The 23,914-nt window shown below is 37.0% G+C and overlaps 1 protein-coding gene across 6 annotated transcripts in view; it reads left to right on the forward strand.

Annotated features, from left to right (window-relative positions):
• SMAD5 (SMAD family member 5) overlaps positions 1 to 23,914 on the forward strand; it is a 45,029-nt gene that overhangs the window by 15,885 nt on the left and 5,230 nt on the right. For 4 of the 6 annotated variants that reach the window (XM_059698449.1, XM_059698448.1, XM_059698450.1 and 1 more), the window contains 5 exons: positions 3,560 to 4,131; positions 10,578 to 10,829; positions 12,868 to 12,987; positions 19,394 to 19,615; positions 22,159 to 22,415. In XM_059698449.1, the coding sequence (XP_059554432.1) occupies positions 3,729 to 4,131; positions 10,578 to 10,829; positions 12,868 to 12,987; positions 19,394 to 19,615; positions 22,159 to 22,415 (1,254 nt within the window). In that variant the 5' untranslated portion in view covers positions 3,560 to 3,728. Of the gene's footprint in view, positions 1 to 3,559; positions 4,132 to 10,577; positions 10,830 to 12,867; positions 12,988 to 19,393; positions 19,616 to 22,158; positions 22,416 to 23,914 lie in introns of those variants that run through there. The other 2 variants (XM_059698453.1, XM_059698454.1) reach the window with 2 other exon arrangements.

A 23,914-nucleotide genomic window follows, 5' to 3' on the forward strand; every position in this document is an offset into this window, starting at 1 on the left:
GCTGTCATTTTAATAAACTTTGTGAAATTTTATAGTTTTTGCAAATTTGCAGTTTTACTCATGGTTTATGGTGGGGGAGATGCTAGTGAATACAAACTAATTTTATAGGTGATCTGCTCACTAGTAAATTTTTAAAAGTTTTTTTTATATTGAAGTATATCTTATAATAAAGTATATAAATCTTACGTGTATAACTCAGTGAACTTTTACATATGCGTACATTTATGTTGTCACCCAAATCAAGATACAGAAAATGTATAGCTCCCCAGAAGAGTCTCTCTTGTCCTTCATATTAAACATTGGTTAGTTTTTCCTCTTTTTGTATGTTATATAGATGGAATGATATAATGTTTAATATTTTGTATCTGAATTCTTCAGTATTATATCTATGAGATCCATCATGTCTTTTAGGAATGGAATAGTTTGGTCCTAGGAATTTATGTTTAGTATCAATAAATATTGTCAAACAATTTTCCAAAGTAGTTGGGTAAATTTATATCCTTCCGTATTTAAAGAGTTGAGTGTAAGATTTGTCCCTACCATTTTCGTAGTGCTAGTTTTTTGTGTTTTTTTTTAAATATATATTTTATTGATTTTTTACAGTGAGGAAGGGAGAGAGATAGAGAGCCAGAAACATCGATGAGAGAGAAACATCGATCAGCTGCCTCCTGCACGCCCCCTCTACTGGGAATGTGCCCGCAACCCAGGTACATGCCCTTGACTGGAATCGAACCTGGGACCCTTCAGTCCGCAGGCCGACGCTCTATCCACTGAGCCAAACCGGTTTCAGCATAGTTTTTTATTTTTAAAAAATTAATTTTAGAGAAAAAGGAAGGGAGAGGGAGAGAAAAACATCCATCTGTTGATCGAACCCACAACCTGGTTGTGTACCCTGACTGGGAATTGAACAGGAGGCCTTTTGGTGCATGGGATGAAGCTCCAGCCAACTGAGGCACACTGGCCAGGACCCTAGGACTACTTTTAAGAAAGCACAAATCTTAGAGTCTTAGGTTTTAAAATCTGACACTCCTTATTCTTTCTGAAGCCAATCTCTTGAAGTCTAACTAATGACATCACCATTCACCATTCACGAAGTCATTGGCCTTTTCTTTGTTCCCATTCTTTTAAAACTCTCTCTTGTGTTTAATCTTCCACAGTATCTTTGTATGTAGTTCTAAAATCTTCTTCATAGTGATTTCTACCAGTGAATATTCCCTAATATTTGGGTATTTACCTGCTGCTCTTTTCATTCTGTTGAAAACCTACATTTTCTTTACTGTTTCAGCTCTTTGTACAAAATCTTAAATCTGTTTCTCATCTTTTCTTTGCTAAACCTGTATCTCCAGTCATGTCCCTTTTTCCAATAGAGTTAACCATCTTCTCTGCTGACTAAGCCACTTTCTTAGTATCCTTAATTCTAATGGAATTGTCATTATCTTAGTCACCTGGACTTAAAATTTGAAGTTATCTTTTTAATTGCAAGGTACAGTTGATAGAAAAATCAATGGCCATTCATTATATACTCTCTTAGTATGTGGTATGGCACATGGCATAGTGCCAGGTGCTGAAGACTTCTTCCTGGGAAGATTTTGTATTCCATTTGGGAAGTTAAGATATGTTTTTATCATTTCAGATATTATTTATTAATTATAATAAGTATAATAAATGGCCTCTTTAGGGTGGAGTAGTAAAGGAATTCTTTACAAAAGGGGATGGATTTGAGCTTATCATTAAGGATGACTAAGATTTCTCTTGAAAGACACAGATGAGCAGAGGTGCAGGGATTGGGGTTGGATCAGAAAGTGTGTATAGTATAGTGGTAGGTATGTTAGCCTGAGATAAGATCTAACCAATCTTTGAAATCTTCACTCTTCCTCCTTTGAATACTAATGATCATAATTCACATTTGAATAGCACTTTGCAGTTTATAAAGTATCTATTACTGATACCTTTTTTCCAGCATTACTTCTGCTACTTCACTGGTTGCTCATTGTCTGTAGTTGGCTGTGTAGTCACCACAGGGGATTGTACCCACTCTTATCAGTGGAGTGCCACTGCACATCATTTCTTCTTGTCATTAACTCCAAGAGCTTCTTAATGGTGCAGAGTAGTGGTCTGCCTGGAGCAGGTTCATTAAGTTAATGTGCTTAAAATATCACAGAAGACAGTAGGAATTATAAAATTATAAACTGTCCTTTTCTCGGTTAAACTTTGAATTATCTTTAAATTTATTCAGTACTAGAGGCCTGATGCACAAAATTTGTGCCCTGGCTAGCGATCAGGGCCAATCTGTAGGGTGACTGGTGGGGCAATCAGGGACCCCTGCTGGCACCTGCCTTGGCTGGCCTGGTGCTGCCTGCTCGATGGCCCCACCCCCTGCCGCCACAGTCACTGCCGGTTGCCTCCCTCTGTGGGGCGACCAGTAGGGCTAATGGGGGCCCCTGCTGACACCTGCCTTGGCTAGCCTGGGGCCTGTGGGCTGAGGGCAGCTCCTGCGTTGAACGTCTGCCCCCTGGTGGTCAGTGCACATCATAGCAACCGGTCGTTCCAGCGGGATTGGGCTGAAACTGGCTCTCCGACATCCCCTGAGGGGTCATGGATTGCGAGAGGGTGCAGGCCAGGCCAAGGGACCCCACCGATGCACAATCAGGGCCGGAAAGGGACGCGGGAGGTTGCCAGCCGGGGAGGGACTGCAGGAGGGCTCCAGAGCATGTCCAGCCCATCTCGCTCAATCCCGATTGTCTGCACCCCAGCAGCAAGCTAACCTTCTGGTCGGAGCATCTGCGCCCTGGTGGTCAGTGCATGTCATAGTGACCAGTTGAGCGGCCTTAGCATATTATTAGCATATTATGCTTTGATTAGTTGAACGGCCAACTGGTTGACTGGACACTTAGCATATTAGGCTTTTATTATATAGAATTCTTAGTTCTAAAGATAGATACTTTCCATTTTTTTGGCAATTATGTGTGTTAGGATTTATTTGAGGGCTTAGTAAATTTTATCTTATGACAACTGTTACTATAATTTGCATTTAATAATGTGACTTGAATAAGACCATGGCTTTTGCTCAAACCTTGTAAGTCTGTGAAACATTTTAAAGAGAATAATGACCTTAGGGAAGAGCTAGATTTTCTTAAGACTTTTGTTTGGACATATCATGTTCAGAATTGACATAGCTTGTAACATGCATTGCAAAGACGAAAAGTACTTCAGAATCAAACCTTAGCAGGCCATTTGGGGGCTTATTAGCCTGAAACTAAAAGAATCAAAATCTAGAGGCTATTTCTTTTTAATGATACATAGAAAATAGAGCAACCTGGTTTTGCTATTGGTTATCATTTGGCATTGCCTGTGAATTATTTGTTCATGTAAAGAAGAAGGAATTGAGTGGTCACAGGACTTTAGAGAAAATTTTTCTTTCTAGACTTAGATTTTTTTTTTTTTACTTTTCTGCTCTTACTTAAAAATAACATACTTTTTAGTTATATTGATTTTTAATGTATATTAATTGCATTCATTTAAATTAGGGATCTTATCCTTTTCCCCCTTTCTGTTTCAGGACTTGAACCAGTGAAAAAAGCTTATGGCACTTATGAAGATAAATGTCACTCTTCCCTTTTAAATTGGAGCTTCTGCTTAGGACCTGTGTATAACTTGTCATCTGTGATCTGTTCACTCAGTAGCCATTGACTTTGAGTTGCAAGAAGGTCTCTGAAGATTTATATCAAATGACGTCAATGGCCAGCTTGTTTTCTTTTACTAGTCCAGCAGTAAAGCGATTGTTGGGCTGGAAGCAAGGTGATGAAGAGGAGAAATGGGCAGAAAAGGCAGTCGATGCTTTGGTGAAAAAGCTAAAAAAGAAAAAGGGTGCCATGGAGGAACTGGAGAAAGCCTTGAGCAGTCCAGGACAGCCGAGCAAATGTGTCACTATTCCCAGATCTTTAGACGGACGCCTTCAGGTTTCTCACAGAAAAGGCTTACCCCACGTTATATATTGTCGTGTTTGGCGCTGGCCTGATTTGCAGAGTCATCATGAGCTAAAACCATTGGATATTTGTGAATTTCCTTTTGGATCTAAGCAAAAAGAAGTTTGTATCAACCCATACCACTATAAGAGAGTGGAGAGTCCAGGTAGGTTTTACCCCTTGAGAAGAATGAAAAAGACCTCTCTCTTCCTGATTTGCATTTAACTGGATTTAGTACTTAAAAGGTGATATTAGCCTTGTATTTTCCTTCTTACAGATTTTAATCTTGGAAGGAATACTGGATTTTGAATTCAGCTTTTTGTATATAGATAATATAGCTCCCAAGTGGCTTATTCTAATTCATTGTTAAGGAGTCAGTTATATGTAACTCTACCATTCCAGTGAATGACCTGTCTCTATTTTATTTAGGGCCTAAGCTCCATGTACGTACTACACCCACTCCTTTTTATCTGTTTAAGAACTTTGTTCTTATAGTTGTCACACCTTCCCCCAGCTTTATATTTTTCCTCTCTACTAGACTATTTGTGAGAGCATATAAGCATGTCATAATACTGCCCATCCTAAAATGAAAGTTAAAAAAGAATTCCTGTTTTGACCTCAGTTACACCTATTCACACACAATTTTATGCACTATGTCCTCTAGTTCTGTTAGAGGAGTCTCCATTTTTATTATCTTCACATTACTTTCCTTCCATTCTTTCTTGACACCTCTCCAGTTAGTCTTTCTTCTCTACCATTTGACTTGTCAAGATCACCAGTGACTGCCTTCTTACAGGTAAATGGGTCATTCTCAGTCCTCATCTTATTTGCCCTCCCAACATCATTTGATACAGTTGCTCTCCTTCCCTCTCACTCAAAACTTTTTCTTTATTGGCTTCTTAAACACTAGTTTCCTATTTGTGCTTAGTCTCTTTGTTGGTTTATTTTCCTGTTTTTATAGGACTCAGTCTCTGGACAGTTTGTCCATCTATATCTTTCTTCTTAGAGCTCTCATGCTGTCACATGTCTTAAAACCATCTATAAGCTCATGCTAACATTTAGAACTCCAAAGTCAGCTTTTCTTTTGAGATTTAGATTCTTATATCTAGCTGCCTACTTGATATCTCCACTTGAATGTCTAATAAATATATCATATTTAATGTCTAAATAGGACTTTTGATTTTCCCTCCACCAAATCATTTATTTCTCCAGCTTTCCTTATTGAAGTAAATGGCACCAGTATTCATGTAATTGCTACCTAGAAGTCATCTTTTATTTTTCTCTCTTAAGTCCTGTATTTGAGCTATGAGCAAATGCTGTTTGCTATATCTTTAGAATGTATTTTGATAGTATCATCTCTCACCATCTCTAATACTGCTGTTCCAATATAGAATATCATCTTTTACCTTCAGTAGTCTTGTAATTGATCTCTCTGCCTCTTTTTGTCCCACTCCAACCCATTCTGTTTTCTACATAGCAGCCAGCGTAATAGTTAAAAAAAATATATCAAATCATGCCAGTCTGTGCTCAAAATACTTTAAAGGCTCTCTATCACACTTAAAACAGATTTCTATAAGACCCTACATTGACCTGTCAAACTTCCTTTATTCTTTGGACTTGCCATATTCCTGCATCTAGGCTTTGTTCCTACAGTATTCTTCTCCCGGGATCTTTTCATGGCACATTTTCTCACTCCATTCTGTCCTTACTCAAATAACCCCATCATTACTTGACACTATGTTAGACATTTATTTTGTTTATTGACTGACATGAGCAGGACCTTCCTCTGCCTCGTTCTGCATTGCATCCCAGTGCCTAGAATAGTGTTATTAACCTGGCACTTTATAGATTGTGCTTAGTAAGTATTTTTTTGTAATGAATGAATTACATAAGCTGAGATACTAGCTGGGTGCATTAGTTATCTACTGCTACATAATAAATTACCAAAAGCTAAGTGGCTTAACACACATTTATTATCTCACAGTTTCTGTGGGTCAGGATTCCAAGCACAGCTTAACTGGGTCCTTTGTAGTGCTGTAATCAAAAGTGTTGGTCAGGGCTTAGATCTCATCTGAGGCTCAGTTGGGGAAGGATCTGCTTGCCAGCTCATGTGATTGCTGACAGGATTCAGTTCCTTGCAGGCTGTTGGACTCTTGGTAGTTGTCAGCTGGAGGTCACCTTCCTTTGTTTGCCACATGACCTCTTCATATGTAGCTCACATTCATGACAGCTTATTTCTTCAAAGCCAGTAGGAAAGAGAGGATCTTTTTGCTGGAAGGGTATTATATTCTTATGGAATTTTATTATATACATCCTATCACTTTTGCCATATTCTGTTGGTTAGAAGCAAATCACAGGCAATGAACTCAAAGGGAGGGGATTATGCAAGAATGGTGCACAGAAATGGGAATCATGGTGGTCACCCTGGAGTCTCTGTGCCACACTGGGTTTCACATGGATATAATATAAGCCCAGTATGGCAAAAAGGCTATGAAAATAACATTGGATGTGTAGACTAGCAAAAAGAATAGCAATGATGGTGCTGTCAGGGAAAGTTTAGTTTAAGAGCTTTAGATCTACCAATTGATATTTGAGGTGATTCTCAATTTCTCATTGAACCTAAGAAATCTGTAGCCTGAAGGAATTGACAAAGAAAGGATGATGTGAGGATTTAATGGAGAAGTGTAGTTTGAAAAACTTCCTAGCTTGATATTTTCTAGGAGTTGATGGAATAAAGTATAGGAATTTAGTGTATTCCCCCATAGCTAGGGTGTGATTTGTAACCCCCCTATAGAAATGTTTTATTTTTTATAATCAATTTTTCTCAGACATGATTCATTTTATAGAAAAGACTGAGGCATAGCTCTGGTATGCTTAAGCAAGTTAATCAAGAATCTATGGTACAGGATGGATCACTTTATGGTACTAGTATTAATAAAGCGGTAGAAGTAGTAACTAATAGTTATGAACATTTATTGAGCACTTATGAACTGAGTAATTTTCTGATACTATGAGGTTATTTCTTCATAGGGTTAGAAAATGGTACTAACATTTAAAAACTTAATAAATTTACAGGTAGGGAAACTAAGGAAAGTAACTTATATAAGGTCACATTGCTACTGTATAGTGGAGCCAGAAAGTATTACAAAAATTAAAAAGATGGAAGATAGTTGGAAAAGAATAGAGGGCCACCTCAAGTGGATCAGAGTTTAATCTAATAGGCAGTGTTATCTAGTGGTAAGACTGGGTCCTAGAACCAGATTTTCTGGGTTTGAATCCTGGTTTTATCAATATACTAGTGTGTCCACAGGCAAGTTACTTAACCATTCTGTAACTTAGTTTCCTCATCTGTAAAATGGGAATAATAATTCCTACCCTATAGCTTTGTTAGGAGGATTAGATAAGTTAATGCATGGAAAGTGCTTAGATTAAAACACTAACTGGTTCAGAATGTGTTCAAGTTAAATATCATAATAAAATAATAACCCTGGAAATAGAGTATAGGGGAATATAACAGAGAGAAAGTTATCAAAACAATACTATTAGAACAGTTTTCAGAACTGAAAATTGGAAGGGCCCAGTGACTGAACAACCAGAAGAGGGAATAAAAACAGACCCACACATGACATTTTAGTATATCATGGATAAAAAGAACATTCTAAAAGCTCCCAGAGAGAAAATACAGGATACATACAAAGGGCTGGAAATGAGATTCTTGTATTTCTCACTGCAATTCTGGATTCTAGAAGAAAATGAAGCATTGTCCCCAAAATTCAGAGAGAAAAAGTTTTCTATTCTGAAATCTGCAGACAAACAAAAGGCAAGATTTATTGTATATGCAAGGACTCAAAATTTACACACTCTTTCTTAGGAAGTTAATTGAGGAACATGAGGTCCAGGAAATGACATCCAACAGGAGAGAAGAGAATGGAAGTCCAAGGATTTCAGATTTGTAAGAAACTTAAGTAGCAACTAGTCTAGATTTTAGCAAAAGGATGGAGGATTCAGGGGGAAAAATTGAATCAGTGGGTTTTTTTGTTTATTTTGTGATAGCTGGAAAACATGTTGATAGGAATTTGATCTGTTGGACTTCTGGAAATATTAGTGGTAAATATGATTAAGCAAATGAAGGAACAAAGCTGTAGATAAAGCACTTTTCATGAAAAAATATGATCATAGGACATACTTAGCTCAACAATGAATGACGTTTATATATAATGTAAACAATGGATATTAATTTAACCAAAAACTTTTAATATAACTTTATTGTGGGGAAGGGGAATGTGAATGGGATAGAATGATATAAGAAAGCTGCTTCATTTGTCATAACAGCAAGCATACAAATAATGTATTGAGATAAATAATAATAATATAAACATATTAGTCAGCAGGACATAAAGTTTGAGAATAAAATGGCTAAGAGTTTGTTTTGTTTTTTGTCTTTGGAAGCAGTATGGGAGGAGGTTTAGAAGTTGCTGTTTTTATTATAATCTTTTGTATCTTTTTAAACTATTCATGTACTATTTTGTATGAAAATAAAATAATTACTAAAAAATGTATAGATATACAAGTAAGAGAGAAGTTAGTGAGCTCTGCCTTAAAAATAAAAGTGAAGAAATCCTTACTGGATTGAATACTTAAGTAGTTATTTTATTAAATCTTTCAGATTGCTAGCTAGCTAAACATAGACATTTTTGCTATCTAATGCCCTCCCTACTCTCCATGGCAGCTAGCTGTCCCATCATTCTGTAGTGGGACACAAGTTGGTAATATACAGTAGAATAAAACAATTTTAAACAGATGTTAACCACATAAGTACAACACTAGTTCAGTAAAATAAAAAGAGACACCTCCCGCCCCCTAAAACCCAGCTGTACAAATACGAGCCTCTGATTCCTCAGTTACATCCCTGCTTCTAGGGCGGGAAGTATGATCTAGTAAACTTAAAAACAGATTGATTTTATTGCTGCAGAATGATGTCAGAGTCAAAGAGATTTTCAGAAGTAAAATTACATTGACAAATATAGGAAAGTTGTAAAAGACATGAATTGGTACAATAAGTTTAAAGAAATTAGGTTTGTTTCTGTTTCCTATAGTGCAGCAGTTCTCAACCTGTGGGTTGTGAACAATCCTGCATATCAGATATTTATATTACGATTCATAACAGTAGCAAAATTAAGTTATGAAGTAGCAACCGAAATAATTTTATGGTGGGGGGTTACCACAACATGAAGAACCGTATTAAAGGGTTGTGGCATTAGGAAGATTGAGAACCACTGGTAGTGAAAGGTAGTAAGATATTTGAAAGTGCTTGATCACTTGTATCTTTAGAGAAAGTGAATGTTTGAATAAAATTTATCTTTCTGAAAAGAATTTTTTTGTTTGTTAATCCTCACCCGAGGGTATTTTAACATTGATTTTTGGGGAGAGTGGAAGAGAGAGGGAAAGACAGAGAGAAACATTAATGTGAGAGAAACACATCGACTGGTTGCCTCCAGGTTGGAGAGGAGTCTGCTACTGAGGTACGTGCCCTTGACTGGAATTGAACCCAGGACCCTTTGATCTGCAGGCCAATACGACACTGTCCACTGAGCCAAACCAGCTAAGGCTAAAGTTTATGTTTTAAAAAAATGTATCTCTTAAAATGTTTAGGCTTTGTTGTATATATTTTCATTATGGTCATATTTAGAAATCTGACTTTGAATGAAGACTTTCTACGTAAGAAAAGTTATTTGAGTAGGGAAAACTTTACCGAAGAACATAAAATGTGAGATCTCTCAAACTAAGAAACATGAAATGGCCCTAGCCAGTTTGGCTCAGTGGATAGAGAGTGGGCCTGTGGACTGAAGGGTCCCAGGTTTGATTCCGGTCAAGGGCACATGCCCTGGCTGCGGGTTCAATCCCCAGTAGAGGGCATGCAGGAGGCAACCAGTCAATGATTCTCTGTCATCATTGATGTTTCTATCTCTCTCCCTCTCCCTTCCTCTCTGAAATCAATAAAAAAGAAACAAGAAACATGAAATGTTAAAAATTGGAAACATGGAGGCTTTCAGCACATCTCTATAGCTAACCTCAATCAACTTCAATCTCTCAGTCTTGTCTTGCTTCCTGGTTCAGTGGCTAGGCCAACTATTTTATCCTTTCTTATTTCCCTCCTGGACTCTCCCCATCTCCTCCTTGATTCTCCCCACCCTTAGCACTCCCATGTGAAATCTTCCTAGTTCTTTAAGGTCCAATCAGATACTGCATTTTCTACAATATTTTGTTTGATTCATTGCCAGCTAGAAGTACTCACCTAGGTTGAACTCTCATTGCATTAAACTTTTTGTAATATGGTTGTTTTAAAATATCCCTTATCTCCTATAGAACAGGAATGGTATCTTTTCTGGGTTTTCTGTCTCCCAGAGTACTTTATACATGCTAAATGCTCACAGGGTTTTGGGTTTAATTATTATGTAAATAGATTCAAGGTTCTACAAAGCAGTACTTCCTACAAGTGAATTGTTTAATAGGTTTACAGTTTTCCCTGAATCCTTTCTATGTAACCCTTAATGTGCATGGGATATTTGCTTTAGTCATTGCTGATAGATAACTTTTGATTTTGTCTTTCAGTCTTACCTCCAGTATTAGTGCCTCGTCATAATGAATTCAATCCACAACACAGCCTTTTGGTTCAATTTAGAAACCTGAGCCACAATGAACCGCACATGCCACAAAATGCAACTTTTCCAGATTCCTTCCATCAGCCCAACAACACTCCTTTCCCCTTATCTCCAAATAGCCCCTATCCCCCTTCCCCTGCTAGCAGCACGTATCCCAACTCCCCAGCAAGTTCTGGACCAGGAAGTCCATTTCAGCTCCCAGGTAAGAATTTATTTTAGCGATACAAAAAAAATAATCCCTGAGGATCAACAATTATACTGCTGACTCTCTGGATGAACTGTTCTTTGTCAAGATCTAGCTACTTTTGACTATATTCTTTGGTAATTGTTTGACTTACAGAAGAGTTTTAGATTTTATTTTGCCAAATATCATGTTTACATATTTTCATATAATTTATAATACTAAGTCCCGTTTATTGAGTGCCTTTTATATAACTGATGTTGTGATAAAATAAATTACATTAAATTTAATCTTCAGAACAGCGTGTGAGATGATATTATTTCTGTTTAACAGATGGAAAAATAAATTGGTACTAACTCCAAGAGTTTAAGTACCTTGCCTCAGGTCCCACAGCTAATAAATGTTAGGGGTTCAGACCCAAGTTTCTTTGACTTGGAATGTTTGTGCTTTTTAAACTTTACTACTTTGTTTGTCAAATCATTTTATACTTTGGAAGGTTAAATTGAATTCCAGTTATCTTTAATTAGATGACTGGTTAACTGATTTACTTGGAGAAAGGTAAGTAGATTATAATTTATCTAGTTTCTAACTTTTGGTAATGTCATGTACAAACACATCTTATGTCACTGTGAAATATTTGAATGCCTAGTGCATGTGGAGTCATATGTAAGCATATTCTTTTTTAAAAGAAGAATTAAGTATCAACCCTTTAACTTGCTGTTATGTACTATTTGCAAAAGCTAATTTTCATACTTTGTCCTAGATTCAGTTTTTTTTTTTTTTAAATTTCTTTATTGGTTAAGGTATTACAAATGTGTCCTCATCCCCCCCATTAACCCCCAACCTTCCCCCCTCGCCACTCATGTTCTCATCCCCCTGTTGTCCATGTCCATTGGTTTGGCTTATATGCATGCATACAAGTCCTTTGGTTGCTCTCTTCCCCTTACCCCCACCCTCCCCTACTTTCCCTCTAGGGATTGATAGTCTGATCGCTGTTTCTCTGTCTTTGGATCTGTCCCTGTTCATCAGTCTATGTAGTTCTCTATATTCCACAAGTGAGTGAGATCATGTGGTATTTATCTTTCTCTGACTGGCTAATTTCACTTAGCATAATACTCTCCAGTTCCATTCATGCTGTTGCAAATGGCAAGAGTTCCTTCTTTTTTACCACAGCATAGTATTCCATTGTGTAGATGTACCACAGTTTTTTCATCCACTCATCTGCTGATGGGCACTTAGGCTGTTTCCAAGTCTTAGCTATGGTAAATTGTGCTGCTATGAACATAGGGGTGCATATATCCTTTCTGATTGGTATTTCTCTAGATTCAGTTTTGATTGTATCTTTATCTCAAAATATTTCTTGTACAAACCTTGGGGTGAAAGAAAAATTACATTCAGTATTTATAGTTTCTGAGACAAAGAATTATAGCTGTAGCTTTGCAAAGAATTTCAGACATGAGTGTTGGAACTCAAAAGACTTTCTAGTAACATTCAGTTTCCTGAGAGAATTACCTAGCCATTAAATAGGGTACAACAGCCATTTTAGGACATTGCAAAAAATTAGACAATTGCTCTTAGTATTGATGGCAAATTTTGAAGCAGCATAGCTTTTTCCCCAGTTTTGAAAACAGTTTACAGTATGTGATGAGTTTAATAATTTAAAAGTGGCCGTAGATACATACCCTTACTAGGAAAATCATCTCCTTCAGATTGATTTCCAGTGGTTGCAGTTTCTTGGAGCATATTATTCGAACCAAATAAAGGCAAAGTTCTTGACCTTGAATTCTATGTTAGTGAATTTTAGCACTGATCTTACTATCCTGGATTGTCCCAAATATATGTGGACTTACAGTAGGTAGGTTTTTGGTAGCTAATGGTTGTGTCTTTTTGCCTTTTCCCTTGCCCTAAGATAGCATCTGCATTTTTGTGTGTCTGTGATACTCATTAATGAACCCTGCTGGTAAATTTATGAATTTTTAAATGCTTTTAGAATAACTTTGAGCAGGATGAAGACTTTATTCTTTGGGGACTTTAACTTGTCTCATTTTTTTCCTCTCAGCTGATACCCCTCCTCCTGCCTATATGCCACCAGATGATCAGATGGGTCAAGATAATTCCCAGCCTATGGATACAAGCAATAATATGATTCCTCAGATTATGCCCAGTATATCCAGCAGAGGTATATTTATTTTGCTGTTCTTACTCTTTTGTTTGTTTGTTTGCTTCTTTTTAACTTCTTGGCCACTTTTTAGAAACACCTTTTTTTTTTATTAATTAAATCTTTATTGTTCAGATTATTACATTTGTTCCTCTTTTTTCCCTCCATAACTCCCCTCCTCCCAGTTCCCGCCCCACCCTCCGCCCTCACTCCCCACCCACTGTCCTCATCCATAGGTGCACAATTTTTGTCCAGTCTCTTCCCGCATCTCCCACACCCCTTCCCCCCCCCCCCCCAAGAATAGTCAGTCCATTCCCTTTCTATGTCCCTGATTCTAATGATCACCAGATTATTCACTTGATTCTTAGATTCACTTGTTGATAGATGCATGTTTGTTGTTCATAATTTGTATCTTTACCTTTTTCTTCTTCTTCCTCTTCTTAAAGGATACCTTTCAGCATTTCATATAATACTGGTTTGGTGGTGATGAACTCCTTTAGCTTTTCCTTATCTGTGAAGCTCTTTATCTGACCTTCAGTTCTGAATGATAGCTTTGCTGGATAAAGTAATCTTGGTGGTAGGTTCTTGGTATTCATCACTTTGAATATTTCTTGCCATTCCCTTCTGGCCTGCAAAGTTTCCGTTGAGAAATCAGCTGACAGTCGTATGGGTAGTATTCCCTTGTAGGTAACTGAGTTTCTTTCTCTTGCTGCTTTTAAGATTCTCTCTTTGTCTTTTGCTCTTGGCATTTTAATTATGATGTGTCTTGGTGTGGTCCTCTTTGGATTCCTTTTGTTTGGGGTTCTCTGCGCTTCCTGGACCTGTAAGTCTATTTCTTTCACCAGGTGGGGGAAGTTTTCTGTCATTATTTCTTCAAATAGGTTTTCAATATCTTGCTCTCTCTCATCTTCTGGCACCCCTATAATTCTGATGTTGGTACGCTTGAAGCTGTCCCAGAGGCTCCTTACACTATCTTCGTATTTTCGGATTCTTTTTTCATTTTGCTTTTCCAGTTGAGTGTTTTTTGCTTCTTCGCATTTCGAATCTTTGACTTGATTCTTGCGCTCCTCTGGTCTGCTGTTGGGTGTCTGTATAATATTCTTTATTTCAGTGAGTGTATGCTTAATTTCTAGTTGGTTCTTCATCACAACATCGAGGGTCTCATTAGATTTCTTGAGGATCTCACTACATTTATCGGCAGTCTCACCAGTCTTTTCGAGGGCCTTACTAAGTTTATCGGCAGCTTCTAGACAGTTCTTGAGAGACCTTAAAAGTGTGGTTTTGAGCTCTATATCTTTCATTTCTGACATTTGCGTCCTGTTTCTTTGTCTCCGCATTTTTTTATCTTTTCTTGGTGCACCCCCTAGTGGTCTTTGTGCGCAGTCTTGTTGTAGTTAAGCCTTGATTGTTGTCGGCAATACCGGGGGTGATTTGAAACACCTTTCTTGAAGTATAATTTATATACCATAAAATTGACCCATTTTAAGTACGAGTCAACAATTTTTATAAGTGTATAAAGTTTTACAACATTACCACAATGTAGTTTTAGAGCATTGCCTTATCGCTTTAAAAATATCCATGGACCTGTTTTGTAGTCTATTCCCACTCCCAGATCCATCTTCACAGACCTTTTTTTTTAAAAATTTTTTTCAATAATAACTTAAAAATCATTTATTTTTTTATTGTCTAAAGTTTTACATATGTCTCTTCTCCCCCCCCTCCCCCCGTTTGAACCTTGCCCCCCTCCCTCCCCCCCAGCCATTTCCACCCCGGCAAGTCCCCATGGCCCCAGTGTCTGTGTCCATTGGTTATGCTAATATGCATGCGTACAAGTCCTTTGGTTGTTCTCTAATCCCCCTCCCCTGCCATTTGTCTCTTCAGAGACCTTTTAATCTGTTTTCTATGTCTATAGATTTGCCTTTTCTAAGCATTTCATATAAATAGAATAACATATTGTATATTCTGTTGTACCTGACTTCTTTCACTTAGTATCATGTTTTTAAGGTTCATCTATGTTGTTGCATGTATCAGTAGTTCTTTTTTATTGAACAAGTATTCCATTATGCGGATGTACCACATTTTTTTTATCTATTGACTAGGTGATGGACATATAAATTGTTTACAGTTTTTGGTTAGTATAAACAATGCTGTTATGAACATTAGCATATAAGTCTTTGTGTGGACACTCTTTTTCTTTTTCTTGGGTAGATGCCAAAATGGAATTTCTGAGTCATATGGTAAATTAACTATTTAAGAAAAACTACCAAGTTTCTCTAAACAGGCAGGACCATGAAAGTTCCAGTTTCTCCACATACTCTTAACACTAGTTATTTTTTTTATTATAGCCATTCTAGTGGGTGTAAAGTGTTATCTAACTGTGGTTTAATTTGCATTTCCCTAATGAATAATGTTGTTGAACATTTTTATGTACTTACTAACCATTCATGTATCTTCTTTGGTGAAATGTTTATTCAAATCTTTTGCCCATTTAAAAATTGCATTGTTTGACTTATTGAATTGTAATTGTTCTTTATACCTTCTGGACAGAAGTCCTTTATCAGATAAATAATTTGCAAATATTTTCTCAGTCTGTGGATTGTCTTTTTATTTTCTTATGGTTATCTTTTGAAGCACAATGTTTTTAGTTTTGATGAGTCCAATTTAACAGTTTTTTTTTTCTTTTCTGGTGTTGCACCTGAGAAATTTTTTCTAAGCTAGAAGTTCTATAGCTTAGCTCTTACATTTAAGTGTCTGATTCCTATTGAGTTAAGCTTTTTGTATGGTAAAGGTCTACTCTTCTTTGTGCATGTAGATATCCAGTTGGTTCTAGCACTCAGTGTTTATTGAAAAGTGTATCATTTCTCCATTGAATTGCTTTCGTATTTTTTCAGTAATCAGTTGATCGTAAGAGTTAGCATTGCCCTGACTGGTGAAGATTAAAAAATATATATATATAAATAGATCAAAAGAACAGAAGAGAGAACCCAGAAATGGACCCACATAAATATAATTAACTGATCTTTGACAAAGGAGCAAGGGCAATAATGGAGAAAAGCGCATCTTTTCAACAAATGATATAAGAACAACGTAACATTCATATGTAAAAAAATTAATCTAGAGACAGACTTTACACCCTTCACCAAAATCATCTCAAAAGGAATCACAGACCTCAATGTAAAATATAAAACTATAAAAATTCTATAAAAGAACATAGGAGAAAATGTAGGTCTGAATAAGGTAATGCATTTTTAAATACAATATCAAGGCATGATCCATGAAAAAAATAAGACCCTGGCTGGTTCGTTCAGTGGTTAGAGCATTGGCCCTCAGACCAAAGGGTCTTGGCTTTAATTCCTGGTCAAGGACATGTACCTCAGTTGCAGGTTCAATCCCAGGCCTCGGGTTAGGGTGAGCACGGAAGGCAAACAGTTGGTGTTTCTTTCTCTCTCTCCCCACCCCTCTCTCCCCCCGCCCCCTCCCTCCCTCCCACTTCCTCCCACTGCCTCTGAAAATCAATGGAAAAAATATCCTCACTCCTTGGGTGAGGATAAAAAAAAAAAGAAATAATAAATAAGCTGGACTTCAATAAAAATTAAAAACTTCCTATATACAAAAGACACTGTAAAGGCAATGAGAAGACAAGCCACAGACTGGGAGAATATATTTGCAAAAGACATATCTGATAAAGAACTGTTATCCAAAATATACAAAGAACTCTAAAACTCAACAAGAAAATGAACAACCCAATTAAACAAAATGGGTCAAGGACATAACAGACACCTCACCGAAGATAAACACATGGTAAATAAATATATAAAAAGATGCTCCATATCTATGCCATTTCTTAAGAGTCGTGTTTTTATGTGTGTTATATGTGTTTGTGATCATATAAAAAGACTGTATGTCACATTATGTTTTTCTAGGCGCTCCATGTTTCTAAAAAGAGTTGAATTTCAGGCTCCACATAGTATTATTAATATCTGAATAATGTCTGCTTTTTCAAGGTTTAGAATTTACCAAGGAATTTGGTCATACTAACATGCTTGTAATTTATAGAATCTGCTTTCAGTTAGAGCAAAATGTCTTAGATCATGAATTTTTGGATTTGAATTCCTACATCTCTACTTATTTGCTTTGCAACTTAAGGTAGCTTTTTAAAATTTCTAAACCTACGTTTCTCCATTTGTAAATAGAATATTTACAAAGGGATTATTAGCATATTGATTGAATTAGACAATATTTGTAATGAACTTAGCATCTAGCATAGGTAATAAATGGTATTACCTTCCTTCTGAGAATATGGACAATATTTATCCCAACAATCATTTTCCTTTTGTTCTTTCTCCTGGTTCCCCAGAAACCAGACAATGCCATTTGATAGTATTGTATGTTAGGTGTTCCTTGGAGTACAGTTTGTCTAAGCCAAACAACTGAATCACTTTAGAGCAGCAGTTCTCAACCTGTGGGTTGCGACCCCTTTGGGGGTCGAACGACCCTTTCACAGGGGTCGCCTAAGACCACCGGAAAACACATATATAATTACATATTGCTTTTGTGATTATTAACTATGCTTTAATTATGTTCAATTTGTAACAATGAAAATACATCCTGCATATCAGATCTTTACATTATGATTCATAACAGTAGCAAAATTAAAGTTATGAAGTAGCAATGAAAATAATTTTATGGTTGGGGGTCACCACAACATGGGGAACTGTATTAAAGGGTCACGGCATTAGGAAGGTTGAGAACCACTGCTTTAGAGGAATTGGCACGGAAGTCTTCTCACTCTTACAGATGTCTTTTTTCATCAACTTCCTTCCCCTTTCAGTCATATTTTGTGTTTTTTCTTTGACAGAGAGGTAACAAAAAGAAAATCAGAGTTAAACTGCAATGCTTTGAGTCATCAGTTAACAATATATCCTTTGCCTTGAGCAGAGGCAAAGCTTTTCTTTTTCTTCTCATCCTAACTAAAATTGTCTTTTCAGTTTTGCTTAGCAGTTTTTCCCTACAATCTTCTGCTCATTCTTGGCTCTAGCTTTCCTGATACTATTCTTATAACTTCCTGTTACTCATTTGTATGTGTCTTTGATTATGGGCCCCTTCTTGTTCCATTTTTGTATAAACTTCTTTAAAATCTGAGCTGTTAGGATTTCATTTTATGAGTCCACATTGATACATTGTTTTCTGTTTCTCCTCATCTGAATTCTTTGCAATTGAATAATCAGAATTAAATTTTAAAAGTTAACCAGTTCTTTTGCACTGCCTACATAGGCCATGTGACCATTCTTAAGTTTTTCTCATATGTTTATCCCTGCTTTTAAAAATATATATATATTTTTTAATTGATTTCAGAGAGGAAGGGAGAGGGAGAGATTGAAACATCAATGAGAGAGAATCATTCATCAGCTGCCTCCTGCACGCCCCCTACTGGGGATCAAGCCCACACTCTGGTCATGTTCCCTGATCTGGAACCACACCTGGGACTCTTCCGTCCACAGGCCAATGCTCTTCACTGAGCCAAACCGGCTAGGGCTATCCCTGCTGTTTTAAAAGAAAATTGAGGGTCCATGACTCCTGCCTGATTACAGCTCCAAGACAGACACCCTACTAGCACTGTAGGAAGAGCTTCCATGCCCCTCCCACCCATTGTGTCCATTATGAATTATTGACTTTTACATGAGTGAGAATTTGGTCAGTATAGATGGATACTTCCTAACTTATAATAAACCCATTGAAAATTGAAAATATTTTAAGAAAGCATTTAATACGTCTAGCCTATCATGTAGGTAGTCATTTCATTTGTGCAAAAAAAAAAATTTATTTTTTCTTCCAATCTGTATACCTTTTATTTCCTTTTCTTGTCTTGGTGCATTAGCTAGGACTTCCAATATGATGTTGAAAAGGAGTGGTGAGAACATCCTTACCTTATTACTGCTAATCTTAGCAAAAGCTTCTAGTTTTTCACCATTAAGTATGTATGATGTTAGCTGTAGGGTTTTTTGTAAATGTTTTTTATTAAGTTGAGGAAGTTCCCCTCTCTTCTGGTTTATTGAGTGTCTCACTTAGATTTTTTAGTTCAGGTTTTTGTTTAATATAATTTTATAGATTCTGGTATAGTTAAATCTTTTAGGATGCTGAAACAGGTTTGTCATTGCAAATTTAAACCTGGATTAGATCCTGCTAGGTAAACAACTTAAAATGTGATATTGGCTATTCTTGTATAATTTTTAAAATTGTCATATTCAAGGCATTTTGGAGTTTGTTTTTTGGATACAGACTCAAAGCTAGGAAGGACAGTGAGACTAAGTGAAATATCCAAAAATTTTCTTTTTCATATAGTTCTTGGTTTGGGTTAGAGGGAAGCATCTAAAGAATCTGGAGTTTTGGATTCATTAAATATTTTTTCTGTTTGGTTTGTTCACAGATGTTCAGCCTGTTGCCTATGAAGAGCCCAAACATTGGTGTTCAATTGTTTACTATGAATTAAACAATCGTGTTGGGGAAGCTTTTCATGCGTCTTCTACTAGTGTGTTAGTAGATGGATTCACAGACCCTTCAAATAACAAAAGTAGATTCTGTTTGGGGTTGTTGTCAAACGTTAATCGTAATTCGACAATTGAAAACACTAGGAGACATATTGGAAAAGGTAATTTTGTTATTTCCCTACATTCACTTGAATTGTGTTTTTGTTGTGCTTTCTGTGTCCCATGTATTGTGTAAGTTGCTGGAGCATACAAAGCTTAAGGCATAGTCTCTGCCCTCAAGTTGCAGGTGTTGAAGTAAAGACATAATCGGTCCTCTTTATCCTGCTTGGTTGTTCTTCCTAGTACTTAGGATTTGAAAGAATATTACTTCAATGTTTATATTTTTAAATATTTTTCTGACTAGACTATAAGCTTTACAGAAATTTGCATTATTTACAACATCTCCAGCAGCTAGAACAGTGCCTGACTCATAGTAAATATACAACAAATATTTTATTATTTTATTATTTTGATATTTATGGAGTATTTGGGGTTGAGATGACATATAGGAATTTCCATAATGTTGGAGGAAAAGGGTTACAGGTAGGAAATACAGTTTGAGTGATATAAATCTTCCATAGCTTCACCATCACCCCTTCCACTTTTAAATTCAAGTAATAAGATTTATTTATTATTTGTCCTACAAGACAGTTGCCATAACAAGCAAAGAACTTCTCACACTGCAGTGAAATGTCAGAGTCTCTTTTATCAAGTGGTCAGAAAAGAAGTCTGTCCCAGGTAGAGTGTGTATTGCCTCTTTCTTAAGAACTTCTGTTTTTATCACTTAATGCTTTTTTGACTTGAGAAAATCTTAGTCCAAATACTGAATAAGGGTAAATAAATTGTAATGCAATTTCTTACAGAAAAGATTCAGAAAAATACTATGGCCAAAAATAAATTGAAAAGAAAGTTTCCATTCTCTTTTGACTTTAGCCAACTTGATTTTTTCAGTGAAATGCCTCTTTTCTATGCATTAATTTTCTCACTATAGTAGAATAATTCAAGAGAAATCTACTTTGTGAATTCTTGAATTGGTTTTCCCTTTTCCCCCAGCATATATAGTTCTAGGACCCTTTCTTCTAAGGGTCATCTTTATTTGCTCAGAAAAGAAAAGTTTTTAATGTCTGAGTTTAATACAAGTCTCTGACTCATGGGTGTGCAGAGGTATGCATGTACAGGATGATCTTTTTAGCACTGTTTGCAGTAGTAAAAAGTTGAGAACAACTCCAGCTTTAGCTGTATAATTTGAATTTTTAATATTGTAACTATGTTCATACTTATTTATATTAAACTAGGGGCCCGGTGCACGAAATTCGTGCACTGGGTGTGTGTGTGGGGGGAGTGTCCCTCAGCCCAGCCTGCCCCCTCTCACATACTGGGAGCCCTCAGGCGTTGACCCCCATCGCCCTCCAATCGCAGGATCGGCCCCTTGCCCAGGCCTAACGCCTCTGGCCTAGGCGTCCGGCCCGGGCAGCGGGGACCCGCAGCTGCAGCGGCCCCGCAATCGTGGGCTTCGCTTTAGGCCCAGGCAAGGGACCCCTAGCTCCTGGGACTGCCAGCTTCGACCGTGCCCAGCTCCCATCACTGGCTCCACCCCTACTTCCTGCTGTCACTGGCCAGGCGGAAAAGGCACCTGATTCTCCGATCATGGCTGGGGGGCAGGGCAAAGGCGGCCCCAGGGCCGCCTTTGCCCTGCCCCCCAGCTCTTAGCTCCCCCCTGGGTTTCCGATCACTGTCAGTGGCAGGGGGCTTCTTCCTGCTTTCCCTTTCACCTCCCTGCATTGTGCCTACATATGCACATTAACCACCATCTTGTTGGCAGTTAACTGCCAATCTTAGTTGGCAGTTAATTTGCATATAGCCCTGATTAGCCAATGAAAAGGGTAGCTCGTACACCAATTACCATTTTTCTCTTTTATTAGTGTTGATACCAAAAATATTTTTAATTTTTTTATTTATTTTAATCTCTTAAAAATTTATTGAATTGAGAGAAAGAGAGAGACATCGATTTGTCATTCCATTTATTTATGCATTTATTGGTTGATTCTTATATGTGGCCTGACTGGGGATCAAACCCACAACCTTGGTGTATGGGATCAATGCTCTAACCAACTGAGCTACCTTGCCAGGTCCAAAAATATTATTTTAAAGAAAAGGTAAATCTGCCATTTACAGGCCCTTTTGTGGCCTGAATGTACACATATGCCTTAGGGTTTTTGGTGAGTGTGTGGCTTTTTAATGTTACTCTTCCCTCCATTAGCAAAAGGAGTGCAAAACTCTTTGCCAAATGGCTCTGTTGATAGTTGATAGCACCAAGCGTGCCTTTGAAAGGACTCATCATAAGGTACCTTTTGTCTTTTTCTTCTGTTGCTTTCTCTCATAGAGATAACTGATTGTTGGAAAAGGGGAAAAAGCCATAGGAATTGATAACCTCTTATGCTGCCAACTTGAGTCGTAAGTGTTAGTTACTTGAGGACAATTTTAGATTTATGTAGACATTAACCTCTTGATTATTTGTGGCAGTGTAAGGCCATCTAGTGGTACCTTCTATCTAAAGACTGGGGAGTTTGCTATAGATTAGTGGGAGTTCTTGGTTGCATCTCATACAGCCTCTTTGGTTCCATTATACTGCTTTGTTGACTCTTGTAATGCCTGTCTTTTTAAGGTGTTCATCTGTACTATGTTGGTGGAGAGGTGTATGCAGAGTGTCTCAGCGATAGCAGCATATTTGTACAGAGTAGGAACTGCAATTTTCATCACGGCTTTCATCCTACCACTGTCTGTAAGATTCCCAGCAGCTGCAGCCTCAAAATTTTTAACAATCAAGAATTTGCACAGCTTCTGGCTCAGTCTGTCAATCATGGGTTTGAGGCAGTATATGAGCTCACCAAAATGTGTACAATTCGAATGAGTTTTGTCAAGGTAAGTGGGTTGTGACCTGTAACTTAATTTGAGTCATTGCGAATATGTATATTATATGTCTGTAGAATATAATTTTTAAAAAGTCATTATTAAATGAAAGGTGGTAATTTTGACCTGATTTAATAGGGTTTTAAATGAAATTCTTAAATCTATAACTGACCACATGATAGGTCTGTGATTTTATTTTATAAACCAAACATTATAAAATGCATGATACTAATTTTGATGATGAATAGGGGCTGAGTTTATAAAGAATTTAAGTTAAAGGCTAAATTGCTAGAGAGCATTTTAAAATACATATGTATTTTTATTGATTTTAGAGAGAGGGAGAGGGAGAGAGAGATAGAAACATCAATGATGAGAGAGAATCATTGATCAGCTGCCTCCTTCATGCTCCACATTGGAGATCCAACCCACAAGTTGGGCTCTGACTGGGATTGACCATGACTTTTTTGTAGGTCAACGCTCAACCACTGAGCCATCTTGGCCAGGTGAGAACATTTTTTATTAGCATTTCTTTTAAAGTTCCCTAGTTTTAACAATTTAAATTATTATTAGCTCCCATTAGAGTAACTTAAAGGATTCTTTGGGATATTAAAATTATTTTCCTTGTACCTAAGTTCTGTTATTGAGAATTTGTAAAGTTTAAAGAAGTTTTCAAATTTATCATTTACTCTTGACCAGATTTTATTGGCAATCCAAAGATGATGATGGTTCATGAACAAAATTTGGAAAGAATTTTAGTGATATATTTAAGCAACCTGTATTTGGTCCTTATGGATTTAGCCCAAGAGCAACTGTCAAATGCTGTGTGTGGGTGTTTTCTTTTTGGCATTCAGTCCCACAGTCCAGTGCTTCCTTGCTGCTTCGTTATAGGTCTGTCATAAGCATCAGTTTATCAGTAGCCTTGAAGGTCCGCATTCCCTCCCTACTGTAGAAACCTGACTTTTGCATATTTACTTTTGTCTTCCCATTCCTGTTCTGTTCCTCTGCACCACCACTCTGCGCCCCCTATCCCGTGCCCTCTCCCCCATGTGCCTCCCCCCCACCACCACCACTGGATCCCCACCCTACTTTTCCTGGGCCAGGACTACTGTAAGTGGTAAAGCAGAGAGTTTGATAAATCAGGGCAAGTAAAAGTGAGAAAATTTTAATCATTGTCTGGAGTTTTAGAATAAAGTGTTCTAGCTCAGTTCATCCCAGCAATTTCCCATTTTAAAGGATAATTGATATGTGATTGCCACTTAAATTATACTTGCATGCCTTGATCAGATCTACAATGCCTTATTTGATTAAAAAATTAAAACCTGGAAGCAAAAAATTTTGGTGACAAAATCTGATGTGAACTTATATGAGGCTATTTATATGTTTTATTTATCCCTTTAAATTAAAATGTATCTCACTGAAGAAATATTAATTTTTAAATTATGAGATATTGCACTTTAGAAAGTATTAACTTTATAAAATTAAATAAAGAAATCTGAAATAATTTGTTCCAG

This window comes from Myotis daubentonii, chromosome 5 (assembly GCF_963259705.1).
Source record: "Myotis daubentonii chromosome 5, mMyoDau2.1, whole genome shotgun sequence".
In the NCBI taxonomy this organism is placed as follows: Eukaryota; Metazoa; Chordata; class Mammalia; order Chiroptera; family Vespertilionidae; genus Myotis; species Myotis daubentonii.